This window comes from Columba livia, chromosome 5 (genome assembly GCF_036013475.1).
Source record: "Columba livia isolate bColLiv1 breed racing homer chromosome 5, bColLiv1.pat.W.v2, whole genome shotgun sequence".
NCBI lineage: Eukaryota > Metazoa > Chordata > Aves > Columbiformes > Columbidae > Columba > Columba livia.
Window position 1 is genome coordinate 39,968,852 of NC_088606.1, and position 18,508 is coordinate 39,987,359.

The following is an 18,508-nucleotide window of genomic DNA, read 5'->3' on the forward strand; positions in this document are numbered from 1 at the left end:
ACTCTGTGGAATATTTCATAAAAATAAAGACTATAGGTAAACAGTATATTCCAAATAAGTTTTTGAAAAGTTAATTGGTTTCATGCAAGTAAAAGAGTTCAAAACTTCAGCATCACAAAAAGTTACACACAAGATATTGAACTTCTGATTTAGTTTTTTCTACATCTTCTATTTCCTTAGCAATGAGACAACTGTAGGATTACACTAGCAGACAGAAAGGAATTTTGTTGTTCTGAAAAAGTCTCTTCTGACCATAGAGTTGCACCTATTGATTGCTACATGCAGTAACAGCAAAACTTAATCCTGCTGTATATTCTATGTTTTTGTGCATATGCACAAATGCAGCTTAGTTTTTATTTACTTCCCAGCGTCACTGATATTCTAAAATCTCCATGTCTCTCATGACAAGACTTAACATCAATTTTGGAACCGTGATTTGTATTTGAAGGATTCTTTCAAATATAAACCTTTTTCATCGCTGTAATGGCAGTTGTATTGATAACCAAGGCTGCCTGTCAAAAAAGTAAAAAAAAGTCTTGACTAATGAGAGCTGAAATAATTGGCTTCATTTTTCTGCCAATTCCCACAGTTCTCTCACAGCAAAAGTGCGTGATCTGGATTATAATCTAAAAAATATTTATAAAACTTAAATAATGATAAACTAAATGCTTCTAGAAAATAAATAAAAATACTATATTTTCAGCAGTTTTAAATCACTAAGTTGAGCAACCTGATCTAGTTGAAGATGCCCCTGCTCATTGCAGGGGGTTGGACCAGATGACCTTTAAAGGTTCCCGCCAACCCAAACTATTAAGATTCTATTCTATAACTAACAAGTGAGATGAAAGCTATAGAGCCTAACGTGTCACAAGCATGTGCTGGCAGCTATGAATAATATGAAGGTACATCACATCTTATGTGTACATCATGTGCAAGATCAGCAAATCTGACATCCTGTCATGACAAAGCATTGGCAACACTGTCAGTAAAATAAATATCAATGAAAACAACACATGGTGAAAGAAGTGTTAAATAAAGATGGAGCTGGGTTGTTTTATAAAATACCTTTTAGCTATTCCTTCTTCTAGAAGTTCTACAACTTGCTTGTAGTCTGTAACTAAATGTTGAGTCAATCCTGCCAAAGATTTAAAGAGTTAAATGTACATTTTTCTCAGGAAGTTTCAGTCAGTTTTCCCAACCTTTTACCCAACATCAGGAACATAAGGATGTTCTGCTGGCTGCCAGTCTGTTCTACAAGTAGTCTCTCAACTAGAGTAACTATTTTCTTTTTAAAAAATAAAATAAAAAATTCCAGTCCATCCTCCAGATGCAGTGACATCAGTATAAAAAATGCCTTGTACCTTCAAACTACAGACCTTTTTCCAAATTGTCTGCAGAATAATGGTATTTTTAAAACAATATAACTGAAACTCCGTAAGAGTCACTGCTATGTCACTGCCACAAATTGGGTACAGAACCTGTAAAGAAGCTTTTTGCCATTGCCTCTGGATAGTTGCTCTGCTCATGCAACAGAATTAGGAACCAACCCACTTGAATATTTACCATTTACTTGACCAGTATTCAGCTCAAATAATTATATGAAACATCCGTCTTTTTCATATCTTTTGCTTTCAGGTTTTTGTTTGGTTGCTTGTTTTTTTTTGGTGTGGTGTTTTGTTTGTTTCTTTTTTGTTTTGTTTTGTTTTTAGGGGGTTGTTTTGGTTTGTTTTTAAATCTGATTTTATTGTTAAGGGAGAAAAAGCCCACTGAAAACAAAATGACAGAAACACTGCATTGCAGAGCCTGCTGAGTCGGAGTGGTGGTTGTGACGAACAGTTCCCTCCCGGCGGAGGGCAGTGTGCTGCTGCGCTGAGCCGCCTCTGCCAGCCCCTGCAAAATGCAGATGCCAGCAGACACAAAATTAACCTCAACAGGCTCGTATTTTACAGAAACCCAGTTTAATATGCCTCATTTGCATTTCATGGTGATGATTAGTCATCAGTTGTACTGCAGTGACTCCTAAAAAATCACCTGAGCTGTGAAGCAAGTCTTTGTCATACAATACCCAGTAAAACACTCCTTTGTGAAATGTTGTATCTCAGAGCCAGAATCCAGGGCTATTTCCTTTCCCCACATTGATTCAGGTTTGGGTAGTTTTATTGCAGGCCACAAAAGGGTGGATGGAGGCATAGTACTGAAAAAAGTGATTTATTTGCATCAAATAATTTATCTACTGCTAGAATGTACATCAAGATGAACATAAAATTCCACAAGACTGAAATAAGTAGTTCTGACATTGTTTGAGAGAGTCTATCCTCACACGATAACAGCTTGCTTAACTTCAAATGAAAGCAAAATCTAAGCCAAAGATGGGAATTTATTTTAATTTTAACAACTGACATACATAAAGAAAAAAAAAATTGGATCACACACAGTTTGAAAAAAGCCTTAACTGTGCTGTGCATGCATGCACACTCACGCACACACAAAGTATAAGACGATTTTCAAACAAAAGCATTTCTTCTGCTCTCTCGTGTCCCTTTACAATACATTAATTCCAGAAGTCATCATATTTTCCATTCAAGGAAGAGGCCCATTATGTTTCCAACAGCGCTGGGATCTTCAAAGCTCAGAATATGGAAACTATCACATATTGTTTTCCCAGACTCTTTTTCAGAATCTTATTTAACTGAATAAGAATCCAGTTATAAAATGGAAGCATGGATTAAATTCTACCTAGCTACATTTCTATAAATACTGCAATAGTGAATCTAGCACAGAGGTAAAAAATGTTTAGTTTTTCTTTAAGGTAAATGAAATATTGTTAATGTTGTTTGAAAAGAAATGACGAAGTGTTGTGATGGCTACTAAAAAAAAAAAAAAGTCATTTTCAAGAAATGGAAATATCAAAACCACTTGCTCATCTAGAAATCTGCCTTGGAGTAAGAAAGGATCTCTCCCAGAAATCTGTCTCAGAGTAACAAAATAGATTGCATCATTTCCTGATTTAAGAGAGGCCGATTCCTTAACAGTGCAACCATCTGTGAGGGAGAAGCTTGAAACGATTCCAACTCAAAGCACTGAATCCATTTCAGCATTTTAAAGGCTACAATCTTACAGCCTTTACATGGAAAAATGATGGGCTGGAAACTATTCCTAATACTTAGTGTTCAGAATTGGGACGTCCTGACCGGACTCGTAAATGGAAAATCCATTGCGCAGAGCATCTGAGCATCCTCAAAGGGGTTAAGTTTTCTGATTTTCCACTCTATGCAGTCTTCATCCTGTGCTCGCTGTACTCTGCATATCATTGACACCAACCACACAATTCACAAACTAACAGTACACTTGGAACCTCCTGATCAAGTCAGCAAACCTTAAAATTGCCAATGGCTTACAAGAATTATGATGCAAATACAGATGATAGTCCTTGACTCACTGCATCTACGGGAAATAATGGAAAATTTCTGAGCTTTGCTGATGTTCACCATTTTTATTTCTCCCTTACAGCAAATTGTCTGGAAGGGGAATACCAAACAAGATCCCCTTCTAGTAAGCTTGCTGATAATTCTGATCTTGGCCATCTAGCTATTGGAAACAACATTCTTGTGCTCTGATCCTGCACTGAGAGACTACACATAAAACTGCCAAGGACTGTTTCAGCACGTAGAAGGCTGACATATCAGCAACTGTTGACTGCAACAATATATTACTGAAGCTGAGAAGGGCATTTTGTACCAGTGTTGTGAACCACTTCATGTTCTTGAATTTGATGTTATTAAAATCAAGCTGACTGTACGCATCACCCGCATGCAAAAGACCTCTGGACTTTCACGCTGCTGCTTATTTTCAATGCGAGCTAATGAGTGCAGTTCCAAAAGGAGCTATGTAATCACACCTTTATTAGTCCCTCTCCCCAGGGACTAATCACCAGGGTTGCATCAAGTAAAGCATACTATTACAATTCTTAATTGTGTAAATTCTACATACAAATATTTCTTTAATAATATATACTTCTGTAGATATATCTAAAAAAAGATTGTTGCCCTAAGCCACTGACTCATCAGCCTGAAATCACTTCTGTTCATATGCTCTCACAACAGCATCTAATTACACCCCATGATGCCTTGAGTAGAGAAATTACTTCACTTTTTGTGCATGCTACCATTTTTTTTCTAAAAACACAAAGCACTTTTATCATTACAATTATTTTTTTTTAATATCCATTAAGACAATTATTTTTGGAGCCTGTCATAAGATACAGAGGAAGAGAATCTTCTAAAATAAAGTGAAATAAAGTGTAGGTACTGAATTTACAAATGTGGCCAAAGCTGCCAAATATTATTTAGGTTTACCTTTTTTCATTATGCTTTCCTCTTATTTTACAAAATCTAATAATCTGGAAACTTTTATCAAGTATTTCAGAACTTTAACATAAAATTGATCCACTTAAAATTTTAGTTGTGTCTAAGTATGAAATCCTTATTCAAAAGGGGTAAAATTAAATAATTAAAAAAAAAAAAAAAACAACCCCCACACACCAAAATCCCCCACACCACAGAAAAAAAAAAAATATCCCACAGAAAAACTCCAAACAAACCACAAAACAAAACCCCACAAAAAACAGAACTGGAAAAAAAGTGACAGATTTGGCCTGGAAGGTTCCATATGAAGACAAAATAGTGACAAAAGGCAAGCCAGCCCATTGGCAGAAGCTATAACTTCATTTTCTTTTAAAACAAGGCAACTCCGTTATTTGCAGCCAAGGAATCACTGGAGATATAAGGCCTGAGAAAAGAGATGGAAATTGCCAAGGAAGGAAGCAGTTTAAAGACCTTTTCTTGTGTGGTGAAAGGGCAGCTGCTGAAAGAAAATAATTAGTATCTGTACTCCACCAACAATGAAGTTCTCTGATAACAAGCAGGTAGAAAGAGAATCTTGGAAAGACCTCAGTAAAGGCCAAATGTCTATGAATCCGCTTTTCAAAGAATGATAAGCTTGCCATACTAATGAGACCATTAATTCATCTGTTTTCCAACTTTCTTTAAACAGGATGCTGATGTGCTGGGAAAGCACAGCTGAAATAACCAGAATGCCAGATAGTCCCTTGTGCATAGGGCCATGCAAGTGAAACACTTCCCAAGTGCTTATTTCAGATTTTGAGAGGAGGAATTGGTAACAACCATCGGATTTTAGATGTACTGTGACTAATAATGCAGGTGTCCAGGGAATGAGAGCTGGGAATTCCAGGCTCCATTCAATCACAGGGTCGAGTTACCCTATCTGTTGTCATGTCTTGTCTTAATCTCTGAAATGCAGATAACAATCTGACGTGTGATGCTGTGACAAAGGAAAAGGGACAGAGAAAAGCGAACCAGGGAGAACAGAAGTAACTCTATTTAAAAGCCAGAATAAAACAGCATTTGATCTGATGTGACAAGACCAATAAAATTTGGTTGTGATATGTATTCTGCACCTCCCAGGTGTAACTACCCATTTGGTGGTCAGCCAAGCAGTTGCAGAGGCAGCAATATCAGCGGCAACTTTGGAATTCTGCCCACTACATAGAAGGCCAAGAAGGAAACATACACAGTTACTTTCTAAACAAACTCACTAATTTTTGAAACTTGTATCTGTTTGGAAAAGACTCTCCCTTCTGATCTCCACTGTAAAGCTGCTCTGTATGATTTTGCACTGGTGCACTGATTTTGGGGGACATGCCTTTTGTCAGTTGTTGGTCAGATAAATGGCAAGATAGCAGGCAAACTGTCCATTGCGAGCTAATCAATTTAAAAACAACCACAGTCAAACTCCAATTTAAAGCTATCCAAGACCCTGAAATGACAGCACCAATCAAAAGTGGACATGAACTGGAAGTACAAAAAACAATGAGAGAGAAGAACTAAAATAAGAAAGACAACTGAAATGGAAGAAATACAAGTGTGTGTTATTTTTTTCCTCATTCTGTATCACCTGATTTGAACGCTATGATTCACTAGAAAACACAAAGCCACCAAAGGGGCTGCTCTTGCAAGCACGAATTTAAAAGTGTGTGACATTTTTAATCATATAATGCACCAACATTACCCTTCCTGTGCTTTATCAGTTTAATGAAGGAAAATTAAGCTTATTAGGTTCTCACCTGGGTAATACAGATTTTAATTGCTTCTCATAGCCTGTCCTGCAACATCAAACAGCTGAGTTTATCTAATTTATTATTATCATTATTTTGTAAATGCCAAGGACTGAAGCAGGTATGGAGGGACCTTAGGCTGACCTATGCAACCCACTTAGAGTTCATATTGGTAGATTTCTTGATCGAGTTAAGATTTTTTTTAAAACAAAAGAAAGCAAACCCCTATGGCTCACACACAACCTATGCTTGGAAACACAAATAGAATAGCGCAGGATATCCAGCCAGTGGGATAACAGAGGGAAAGATTTCAGTATATCACCCATGTTCAAATTAATAAGCAAAATATTTGAGGAAAGTAATTCTTGAAGAGTAGAAGCAATTAGGGTCATGCCAGGAACATATGCAAACATACATACTGACCTGGTACACATTTACTTGAAAATCTGATGCTAGTTGTGAAGCCTGCTCTCACCTTGGACATATGGTCCTGTTTCAGGGTGTTCTCGGACTCGAAGTGTGTAAGGTTTCTTTTGGTCTGATCGCTTTAACAAATCTCGGACACGCTCATTATAGATTTCAAGAAAACTGAAAAGAAAAAGAAATAAGGACTTTAAAATGCACATAATTAAAAAAAAAAAAAAAAAAAAAGGAGAGAGAAAGCATGTATTTAGACAATTTAGCTACCTGAATCTTACATATATCTTTCATGGTTAAGTTAATGAATTTGTTCTCTCTCTTACCGTCCCTTCCCATGCAGCGCACATAGAAAGAACTCATAGTAGCAAATTTCCAAAAAGCAAAAGGCATTCAGTATTTATTTAAAATTCATAAAATATGCTTTTAAATAGCAGTGAGTTCAAATCCCCAGATTTCCAAACATCATACTTCATCAGACCAATGGGAACAATGAGTAAGAATCAAATGTAGGATTATGAGTCAAATGTAAAAATTAAAGAAACAGGAAGTAAATTTTTAATGCACTCGCTTTGTTTACTTACAGGAATATGTTGTTGAAAGCATTCATAGCATTGCCCAAAACAGCGACACACTTACCTGACCTTTACTCTGCAAGATGCTGTCTGGTCTGAGTAATCATCCTTCCTTGAAAAGAGGCCCTGCACAAACGAGAAGTTTATGTGAATTTAAAATCCATCAAGAAAATCTAACCACACAAATGCAAGGGAAATAAAGAATAATTACCTCACATATACGAGGCGTGAGCCCAATGGATGCCTTAAAATAAGAAACAAAAAAACATTAAACTATATACTTGCTACCACTCTTGCAAACCTCTTTTTAAAATAAACGCCAAGTTATAAGAAAAGGACAGAATCATAGTGCAGCACTAAAGTAATGACTGTATGGCAGATTACAACACAAACCACTCTGGATAGTAGTTCAGAACAGCATGGCAACGCTCTGCTACTCCAGCTGAAGCATCTTGCATGTGAAACACTGCAGGGATGCACATACTGTGTAATGTCAGCTGTCTTAGCTTCAGTGCAAATGCCATTTATAGCAAAAATCACTTTAGAGCAACTTATACAGCATCAATGAGAAGTTTAGAGGTTTGGGTTAAATCTAAGAGCTGTCTGATGCAAAGATACTGGACATGCCTATTTCAGAGGTGTTGCAGTCTAGATGAAGCCAGGCCAACACTGAAACTAGTTCGATTGGTCGCTAATATTTTGTTCAGTCCTTATTCTACCTTCATTTCTTTATGCTATTGCATCACAGAGCTTGGAACAGCTTTATGGTCTAAATTTATAAATCTGGTCTCCTGGAGAGGGCAGAGTATGGGCTGCTAACAATACCCAAATTAGCGATTTAAACTTTGCCCGAACACTCTATGCAGCACTGAAGTAACTGTGTGTTTTTGTGTGATGAACTGTTCTTCTGACATGATTGCTCATGCTTTAGTGATGGCAATGCCAACACATCCTGAGAAAGACTTGCAGGCTTAGGTGGAATCTGCTTGCTGAACACCCTGAAGGGCTTTTAGAGGGCACACTTGAAAAGTTGTTGGGGTAGAAAGTCCAGGTTCATCAAGTGGACCACCACAGACAAAAGTTCAGTTTATACCAAACACTTGCTTCTTGTTTCGAACATCATTTCACAGTGAATATATGTTATTAAACATCAGATCAAAGCAGGATTCCACTGGAGAAAGAAATCGCTTTATAAGACAGAAATATCTTAGAAACACTACACCTGGGAATTTCTTTGGAAATAAATAATGATAATTTCAAAATGTGGCTATTTGGAATTGTTAAGATATTGTCAAAATAATACAATACAAATATCCTAGTTCGTCACCCATTAACTCAGATTTTAACAGTTCTTCAGGATTTTATGGAGTTAACCTTGGTTTAGAATAAAATTAATACAAAATCAGGCCATGACGTTACAAAATCCTATTGTTGATGTCTGTGGGGAAAGGAAACTTTTAAAAATCCAAACTCTTTCCAAAGCATAACCATGTCAGAAGAGCTTTTTCTCATCTTTAGAGTTCTAACAAATTCTACATTTACTTCACATTAAAAATTGAATTCTATGGGTGTAGAAAACAGTGGTCCACTCATGCAAAGTGTTATATATTTTTTTTCTTTTTAGGGGCATGCTTCACCAACAGCCAAAACCATTTATGGATACAGACCAAATTGCCTTGTATTGTAGCAGAATGCAGGAAAACCTCAACTGACTCCATTGATCTGAGTACCAAGATTAAAATGCACTTTAAGGGGTTCCTGGTGGACAGGACTCTTAAATTGTAACAGCTTCTGCAAACACCATTCAAATACATCTCAAATCTGGAAGTGAAGCACGTATTAGTTTCCACATGCCAAAGAATAATTTCTGCAACAGATAAACGTCTCAAGTAGATAATGAAGCCTGTTACAAAAGTATTTTTTTGAACTGTGTCCAGTTTTATTTGTGAAAGTAATTTAATTTCAGCATAGCTCAGACTGTTCAAAAATTCTATGAGAATGAAGACTTCGTACTATCTTGAGCTGTAAGTTTTTAAAAACCAGAACTATTCAGGGGTATAGATTTTTTTTGTCCTCTAATATGGAGATTAGATTCATACATAATAAGATAATAAGGTTATCTAAAATAAATATTTAAACTACACTGTATTTTCTAGGATTTTTTGCTGATTCTAGATTATTTGCCTAAACGTAAAGGCTTAACTCTCATTTTATACATATAAATACCAAATAAAACATGTATAAGCATTATGCTCAACAAGCACCATAATCACAGTTTAAAAATAAAGTGATGTTTCTGCTGGACATCCTGCCCTCAACCATAACTGTCAAACAAATGGTGTAACTCACAGGTGTTCCCATCATTGTGTAAGTTTTTCCTGAACCTGTCTGTCCGTATGCAAAGAGGCAGATGTTGTATCCTCTAAATGCACCTGACAACACAGAAGTGCCAAGGTCCTGGAACACCTGGAAAGACCAAAAGAAACAAAAGAGTCTGTTAATAATATACCTCCCTATAAACACTCTGCATTACTTCTGGTTCTTGCAGCTTTAATAACTCAATGGGAATAAGGATCTCCACAGTATTTGCCTTTTTAATTTGTACGACACAATGTTAAGTGTCCGGCATTCACTTGTTAGATCTTCCTCCAGAAGCTGGTATGGCAAGCACAGTGCTGGCACCAAGCAGCAGTGTTTAATTGTGCTTCCTTGCCTGCTCTCTCTTATTTTATACTTGGACTGTAGGAATTCTTGAGGAGCTCCCACACCCCAAGTTTCTACAGTCCTCAGCATAAATCTGACAGAAAGGCATGATCAATACTCTTTGATGCAATGACATTAATAGGAGGATTAGGTATCAGAATTACAGGTGAAAATCAAAGCAAAGTCTAACCCACAGCCTGCAAGCAGACCCCATACAAGTAATACTTATATCTGATCCCCCTCATCAGTAAGCAATACAAGTAAAGCCTAAATATTTTATTTTCTGTTCATGCCACATGCCCAGTGATGTCACTTCTACTCATCATAGCACAGGACCAGGAACTGTTACCACCAAATCAGTGTTTGCCTCTAGGAGCTTCCAAAGCTTGCACTGCTCCCACAGAGGCTGCAAAAGTTGGACCATGACTGCCAGACTATCCAGACAGCCAGATTTGGACAGTCATTCCTTCCGCTTTCCCTGTTCCTTTTTTGAAGCTGCCCCACAGTGTGACCATGTTCTCAGCACATCAAAGCCTTGCCATAGACCAGGACACCTGGCAAGGTTTGGTAGGAAGTGCATGGTGGATCTAAAGGTTCCAGTAGGCAGGCTGCAAAACACTTAGCTTTGGCCTTTCAAAAGAAATGTTACAAGTGTTAACAGGTTTGCTATTTACATAGAAAACTAGCTAGTATATACAAAGAGATGCATACAATTTCAATGTTTCACAGCTGTGAAATCTCATCCACTGCCAGGTCATTTGCTTCTCCAATAGACAGATCAATGTACTAAACCTGATATAAAAATGAATGGTAAAAGGTATTTCATATATATATCGCTATTTTACCTAAACTGCCCAGAAGAAAGATTAAAAATCCTCTCTTGAGACTTTTACCTTTAGATCATATTTCAACTCAAACAGAGACAAGATGCTAGTTTTTATGTGAAGAATCAATAACAGTCTCATTCAGCAGAATTTGGCTACCCCTGCCCATATTTGTAACTACATGTAGCATATCAGGGCATCCACTCCACTAGTATTAGCAGATCAAGGAACTTTTCCTTCCAAAGAGTAACAGAAAAAGTCATAAACAAATCATATGGACACAAATGTAACAGACAAGATAACAAAGACAGTGACAAACTCCTCAGTCACTACTAGACAGGCCATCAAGAAACTAAAGCACAAGCTCTGGAGATGGCCAACCTGGACTTTGTAACCAGCAAGCTGCGGAAAACAGGAATGGGTGGATTTGGGATATTTGAGGGGGACCTACAGGCTAAACATTAAGGAATGTTTAAAGTGAGGGGGTCAGGAAGGAGAAGGGGGTACAAAGATGGCTAGTCCCACATAAGCAGCAGTAGATCAGTACACTTGCCTGACTGAGCCCTATGCCTGATCACCATAGTCTGTCCTATTTTCTTATTAAATCCTTTCTTGGTGATCTTTCCATGTAACACCACTCTCTACCCCATGTGTAACTGCTGTAAGGTGTAAATGCCAACAGCCGGAGGCACTGGTGTGAATTTGGGGCCAGCAATGGCCCCAGGAGAAGACCTCAGGAGATAGGGCCATCACATCAGTGGTGCCAGCAAATGAAATCAGTGAGAGTCTCGGTGTTGGTGGCCGACATGGCCATGGACCTAAGGAGCGTGGGTCCAGGATACCAGCTACTGGGGAGACTGGGTTGGAGTAAATTCATGTCAGCAACTGAAGTCAACCTAAGGTAATATGTCCCCCACATTGACAGTGCCAGCAACTGGAACAAGTAGGAGTCTTAAGTGCCAGCAACAAGAGTGGGACTGTGTGTCACAGGGTCTATGTCCCAGCTGCTGGGGGACTGGAGCAATGTGAAGGTCTCTGTCAGGAGCTGGTGAGGGGGCCATGGGTTCCAAACCCTTTGTTCCAGGTGCCACTACCAGGTGGCTGAGGTGAAGCAAATGAGGGTCTCACCATCAGCACCTGGAGCGAGAAGTGCAGCCCACGGGGCCTGTGTACCAACTACTGGCATAGAGAGCGGAGGCAGAGAGGGGGCTGGAAGGCTGACATACATCAGCGTGGGGGTGTGTAATTTGCTGGCAAACTTCAAAATGCATGAGCCAGTGAGCAGAAGGTTCAATTGTGATCAGTTGGATAGGATAAGGAGACGTGGCTGTCTATGCTTACGTTTCATGTGTGTGCTGGCAGTGTTCTGTGTGGGTGTTGTTGAAATAAGTGCTATATGTGGGTGTCATTGAAGGCAGTGCCTTCTGGGGCCATCTATGTAGGTGGCTGCATCAGTACCCTGCATCCTCCGTCCTTGTCAGTGTTTGTGGTTTTGGCACACTGGGACTTAATATTGGTTGAACTCACAAAGGTGAAAGCAGTTGCTCCGTTCTTTAATGTGGGATGGAGAGATCTCCAGGTGTCCAGGCACACAGGGCTGGACTCCAGGGACTGGGCAAGAAGAATTCCCGGGTCCTGGAGTCCACGGGAGGCAGTGGCATTATACATCCCATAACCATAGCAAGTTTATTATTTGGAAGAACCTATCTACTATCTTGAATAATGAGATCAAAGCCAAAAGTCCAGAATATACACCGAGAACTAGTAGTTCATTTGCAGTACATTTCTCACCAATAACAATATGCCATAAAAAGGTCAACTTTTGATTGTCGGGAAAGAAAAAAAAAATATATATATATATTAGCAAAATAAACCAATGGCACATAGCTGATGAATGAGTGAACAAATAACTGACGTATTAGCATGATGGTTAAAAGTTACACTGAAGAGGCCAATCTACCACCTTCTCCTTATAAACAAACATTGCCCAAATTAAAAAAAAAATAAAAATTATCACACTACTTTTACAAACATCACTATATACAGAGACATGGATACACATAATTTGCCATCACAAAGGTTTACAATCTATATAAAGAAACCAGAAGTGCACAAAAAGACAGAGAATGGCCTTAAATGAATGGTAGAGAACAAAGCTACTGAGAAGCACTTGGAAATGTCAATTTAAAGGTGACATTATTGAAGGAAAGTGCATCGTTTAAGAGAAAAGGGAAGTTTACCCTCAAGGATTTTAATAGACTGAGTGTTAGCATCAAAGGGAGCTTAAAAAAGGGATAGGCAAAAAGACTGAAAGACAGCTAAGGAAGCTATACATTCAAAGCACCAGGCAAAACAACAACGGAAAAACAACGGAGCAACAATTACAAAGCAGTTGCTGAACCTTGCAGACAAGGAGTAAAAGTTGTATTTGATATGGTAAGGGGAAAAGGAAGTTTCTTCCTTCCAGCAGCAGAATGGGGTTACCATTAGACACCTCCCTCAGAGTCATTACAAAAGTAGTGCTTCTGTTACCCACTTCAGATACAAATGTTTCCTAATTCCACAACCAGAACAGAGAGAATTTCGTTCCTTATAAAACATACTGGAAACTGTAAAACAAGATTATAGGCAGCACTTTGTCCATGAGACTTGCTTTCCAAGTTGTGGGAAAATGTAACTGCAGGGACCAGGATGGGGGTTGGGTTTTCTTGGAGGTTGCCGGTAGCAGTCAGTGATTCAACATCTGTTTTTACTTATAGTGTATCCCTTCAGCTATAGGAGCTCCCCTTAAAAATAATAATTGAATAAATGTATCAAACTCTGCAAATAGCCCTGTTGCTTTTAATTTACTTCGTCAGTGGGATTCAGCATGTCTGACTGCAACGGGATTTCTTACATGAAGGTCTGCAGGAATGGGTCCTGCATTTGTTTGCGAATTCACTTTTACAACATGTTCCAACTCTTCAATTGCTCTTGATTTACCAGGCATTTAGTAACCTGATTGCATTTGGCCACATGTAGACAGTATGCAACATATCCCTATACTGTCCTAGCATAGTTCCTGCTGCCAAACACACCACAGCTTTAGAGCATAGTGAGAAACACAGAGCAAGCTACACGTTAAACATGATTATTCTGAAGTTTCTCCTTCCAGTAATACTGATGCACTCTCGTCTCAGTGAAGAAAGAGGTCTGTCCCGTATTTACAATATCACTATAACAGTTTAGTGTGTTTTTCTTCAATAAAGATATTTAGGAAAGCATCTGAGCATTAATAGCAGCAATGCAAATCACTGTAACCAATTCTTGGCAGAAGTCATCAACCAATGCAGGATATAAGTCAAGTTCCTTGATGTTGTACAGTCCATAGATGAGTTCCATGAGTTCAGAAATCTGTTTAACTCATCGCTTACAGAAAATCTGTATTCTGACCAAGGACAAGCCAAGAGGCTCACAACTCAAATGAGCATGCAGGTCAATACCTCCTAGTTAAATCAAACTGTAGCTAGTGGCTTTATATACAATTCCCACCCCCTTCGGCCTCCTGCAATTCTCTCATGGATACGTCAGCAACCACCACCCCTCCACTGCTTCCTGCATTTGTCTTGTGTATCTTCACAGCCACTCTCAGCTGTGCTTGGTCCAGAGCTGGGACACAAGGTGCCCTGCTTTGGGGAAGAGGATATGACTGACCAGGCAGAACACGGGACACTGGCAACTGCTCCAGCAGCTGCCAACAGCCATGGAGATGCATATAAACCTTGCACCAAATGCCATAGACTGATTCTCAGCCCTGGCAGGCCATAAAGAATTTCCCTGTAATTCAAATCTGTGTCATGAACTGCACGCCATGCAGCCTTTTAAAAGACAGAAGAATGGCACCCTCTTCCAATGTCTTTTGTGTTAGCAAACAGTCATTGCCTTCCTTCCGCCCACTTTGCCCACTCTCTGCCCCCTGACTTCCAGAATTCAGCCTTCCTCCTAAGGTTGTGCTCCCATGGGAATGCTCCAGTGAACACTGAACTTCCCCTCAGTGGAAGCACCATCAGGATCTGTTTCCTGCTTGGTTGGCACATAAAACTTGTAGGAACCCAATATCAGAAATCTCCACTCTTCTTTCAAATTTATTCAATCTAGCCAGTTTATTCAAGAATTTTTGGGAAATGTGGGCCAAAACCAGCCAGTCACTGTAAAATTGCATTTCTTCAGAAAATCAGTATAAGAGATTGCAGTTACTACCCATTTAGTAGAGACTAAGATTTCAGCAGCTAATTTTTCTGTAGATTCTGCCTGCTTTGGGCACGTTCCAGCTCACGAGGTGAGAAGGAATTTCACCCAGACTCCAAACTGGACTGCCGTGGGCCAGGACACTGAAATTCAGAGCAGGAGAAAGTTCCTCCTGTGTGAGTGGCTCAATGATTTTCAGTAGCTGGGAATGTGAAAATAGGAAGGAGGAAAGAATCTGACCTAAATTCAAGATGGCAAGAGCCAGATCTGAATATTGATAGAGGACTGGGGAACACCTGGGTAAAATAAAAAACCACTGAAAATGAGTAATACTGAAGGGAAGGAATGAAAAGAGAGTGGGACCAATAAGAGGCTCTGAATAAGGAGAAAAAGGTGATGGAGTCAAACTGGACAGAGTTATGGAAGAAAAAGTGGGACTAGTATCCACTGTGAGTAACAAATCTGTTTGGAAGCCAAAATGCAGGAAATCATTGGGTTGGGCTGATACAGAGGACAAGGAACAAGGACAAATGTAAAAGGTAGATGTTTGTAGATCTAGAGTCCAGGGGGTAGGATTCCGGGGCAAACTGAATGGCACTGGACCCAAGCTGTATAAAGAATAGGACCAAGAAAATACAGGATGCATTATCTTGAAGTAATAGGAGCAAGGTGAGCCTGTGCCCACTTCCCTTCAGAGTATCAACATTGAATAAATTCAGGAATTTTGTACACAGAAGTGGCCTAAAACCAGCTTATGTTCTCCATATTGATTTAGAAACCGGTGCTTCACATGACAGAACCTCTTACAACAGGGATAAATGCAGCCTAGAGAAGTATTTTGATTCTATGATAGATTCCTCATTAAGAGCTGTCTTCCTTTCTGAAGGCTGGATGTTTGAGTTATTAATTGATCTAAGTATGATTAAAGAAAATCTTCACAAGGTGACAAACCTTCAGGATAGCAACGCTAGCAATGTCACCTGAACATTGAAGTTGGAATTTCAGAAGAACTGCGTTTTACTTCTAGCTCTGTTGTTGAAAATTTTGTATGACATTGTTCAAGTCATTTAACATTTTAATGGTTCCGTTTTCCTACATATAAAGTAGGAATAAAGCTATCCATTAGCTGAAAATTGTGGGATGTTCTCACTAGTGTGATCTTAGAATATTCATAGCAATTTAAGCCAACTGTGCAAATTATTGTGTGTTCTCTCTCTACATACATTGGACTCTCTGAAAGAAGAGAGTCACCTGAACATTGAAGTTGGAATTTCAGAAGAACTGCGTTTTACTTCTAGCTCTGTTGTTGAAAATTTTGTATGACATTGTTCAAGTCATTTAACATTTTAATGGTTCCGTTTTCCTACAGATAAAGTAGGAATAAAGCTATCCATTAGCTGAAAATTGTGGGATGTTCTCACTAGTGTGATCTTAGAATATTCATAGCAATTTAAGCCAACTGTGCAAATTATTGTGTGTTCTCTCTCTACATACATTGGACTCTCTGAAAGAAGAACACCTTATTCCCAAGTACCAGTTAAGTAAAAATCTGTTACATGCACTCTCTATGAAGTACACATGGCTACTTAGATGGTTCATTTCAAATATGTTTCAAATCAGTTGTTTTTTAATTAGCCCTTGAGAGGAGATGTATTATTACAAACAAAATTGGATTACTCCGAAAACAGTGCCATTAACCCTATGATGATAGTGAATGATAATTTCAAAAATTATTTACTGAAATCTTATTAAAAGTTGATTTACACCATTTTTCATTGGTTCTTTCTGGTAAATTATTCTCCTTTTATAAGGATAATTTATAATTCATTTAATTGAACTTAGTCAGAAAAGCTTCTTTGTTTTAGTGTGCTGCAGAAAAAAATGGAGAAGTGAAGCAAAACAATGAATTTATGGCTTGTTTAAAAATAAAGGAGAGGAATTGAAATCAAAGCTTTTTCTGTGCTAATATCAGAGGCATTAGTCCAAATACCCATCAGCATCAACAGCTGCAGATTATACAAAAAGCAGTACAATTAATCAGCCTGGACATATGTACTAACATATTTCATAATATTATGGATTAAATCATGGTTGTTGTTGATCATGAGAGGGGGAGGAGTAGAAAAAGAGGAGGGGAAAAAAAAAATTCTTCTGGGATTCTTCCAAGTCGCACTTTCGAAATGAAACTGCAGGAAGATGAGGTTTTTCAAACAACATGAGTTGGATATGGCTTCCAGCAGAGAACACACCACTTGGCCAAGATGACTCTGTCTTCCCTGCATGGCTGCTCTACGTGGTTGGCACTGCTCCTTGTGTTCCACACAAGAATGCTCCTTCCAACAAAGCTTTAACTGGCTTTGCTATGCCTCACTCCTGCACTTGCCCAGCTGTATCTGGTCCATATCCCGTGGTGATCTGTGAAACATGCTACAATTTATTATCTGTCAGCTGTCCCAGTAGTGGAAAAAACATGCCTTTCTGAAAAAGTCATGAGAGGGCATTAAGACAAAAGTTATCATTCAAGGTACTTTGCTGGCATGCTCACTACAAAGTGGCCAGGCCCCAGTTGAAATCTAACAAATACTGAATCATACAAGTTAGCCCTCATTACAGGACTTTCAGTACAGATGGGAGAAAGGGAAAGATTTAGTCTAAAATGTAGTGCAAATGTCTTAATTGTGCAGCTCAGGCATACCAAATTGTTGCCCAAGTTGTTGCAATATGAATGTATTTGTTCTATATTAGATAAGAATCATGTGCTTAAAGTACAACAACAGTTGACTTAAAGATTTCAAAACTCATTTCAAAGCTCCATTAGAAGATAGAAGAAATAGTTCAGAGAGTCTAAATATTTGGAGAACAGGTAAGTTAAGCTGCTCACTGTGAAATCTTACATAAGAGGTTGTGCAGTTGTGTAACTGTGTGTTAGAAGCACACAGAAAGATGGCAACAGGAATCCCGAGCTTAAGAAACCACAGTGGAAAAAACGACTTAGATATATATTGAGGATGCTTACCAACTTTCAAGCAGCAGCCTAAGTTTTATGACTCAGTCCTACCTCAGATAAAGAATCACAGAATTTACTTTCTGAAACCTACAATATTAGTAATATGCCCTTGTCCATACTAGAAAACCAGATCATTTTAACTGAAACGCGCATTTTAAAAACAATTTAAGGTTTACATATTTATGTGCCAGGGAGGCTACTTCTACTATAATTCAGTTAAAAATACAATTATATTCAGTTTGATCATACCTGTTTTCTGGATGATTTTTTGAAGCCGTTTGTACAATCCATATGCTTATACCCTTTAAATATGTATAAACTTTTTCAATCCTCTTTGGTTATGCTACCAGACTGAAATATAAATCACACTTGGGCACATCAGATATGCAGTTGCTGCTCAGGCGAAGCTCAAAGCCTTGGGCAGTACAAATGGAAGCTGCAACAGTTAATGCAGGAAACTGAGAGGATCCTGGCCCAGTGGTGCAGCAGGACCTCGTGATCATCAACAGCTTGAACTGTTACAGCATCTTTCTGAAGCAGAAAGATGATTTCCTAAATGCACAGCCAGCACACTGGAGAGCCGGTGACTTGCTCAACATCTTCCTCCTCCTCCCATCTCTCC

General features: G+C 38.7%; 1 protein-coding gene across 2 annotated transcripts in view; it reads right to left on the reverse strand.

The window, feature by feature from the left end:
- Positions 1 to 18,508, reverse strand: part of STARD9 (StAR related lipid transfer domain containing 9) — a 110,126-nt gene that overhangs the window by 51,100 nt on the left and 40,518 nt on the right. The window contains exons 4-8 of one of the 2 annotated variants that reach the window (XM_065065867.1): positions 9,475 to 9,591; positions 7,337 to 7,369; positions 7,190 to 7,251; positions 6,609 to 6,721; positions 1,066 to 1,135 (exon numbers count right to left, since the gene is read on the reverse strand). In XM_065065867.1, the coding sequence (XP_064921939.1) occupies positions 1,066 to 1,135; positions 6,609 to 6,721; positions 7,190 to 7,251; positions 7,337 to 7,369; positions 9,475 to 9,591 (395 nt within the window). Of the gene's footprint in view, positions 1 to 1,065; positions 1,136 to 6,556; positions 6,722 to 7,189; positions 7,252 to 7,336; positions 7,370 to 9,474; positions 9,592 to 18,508 lie in introns of those variants that run through there. The other variant, XM_065065869.1, reaches the window with a different exon arrangement.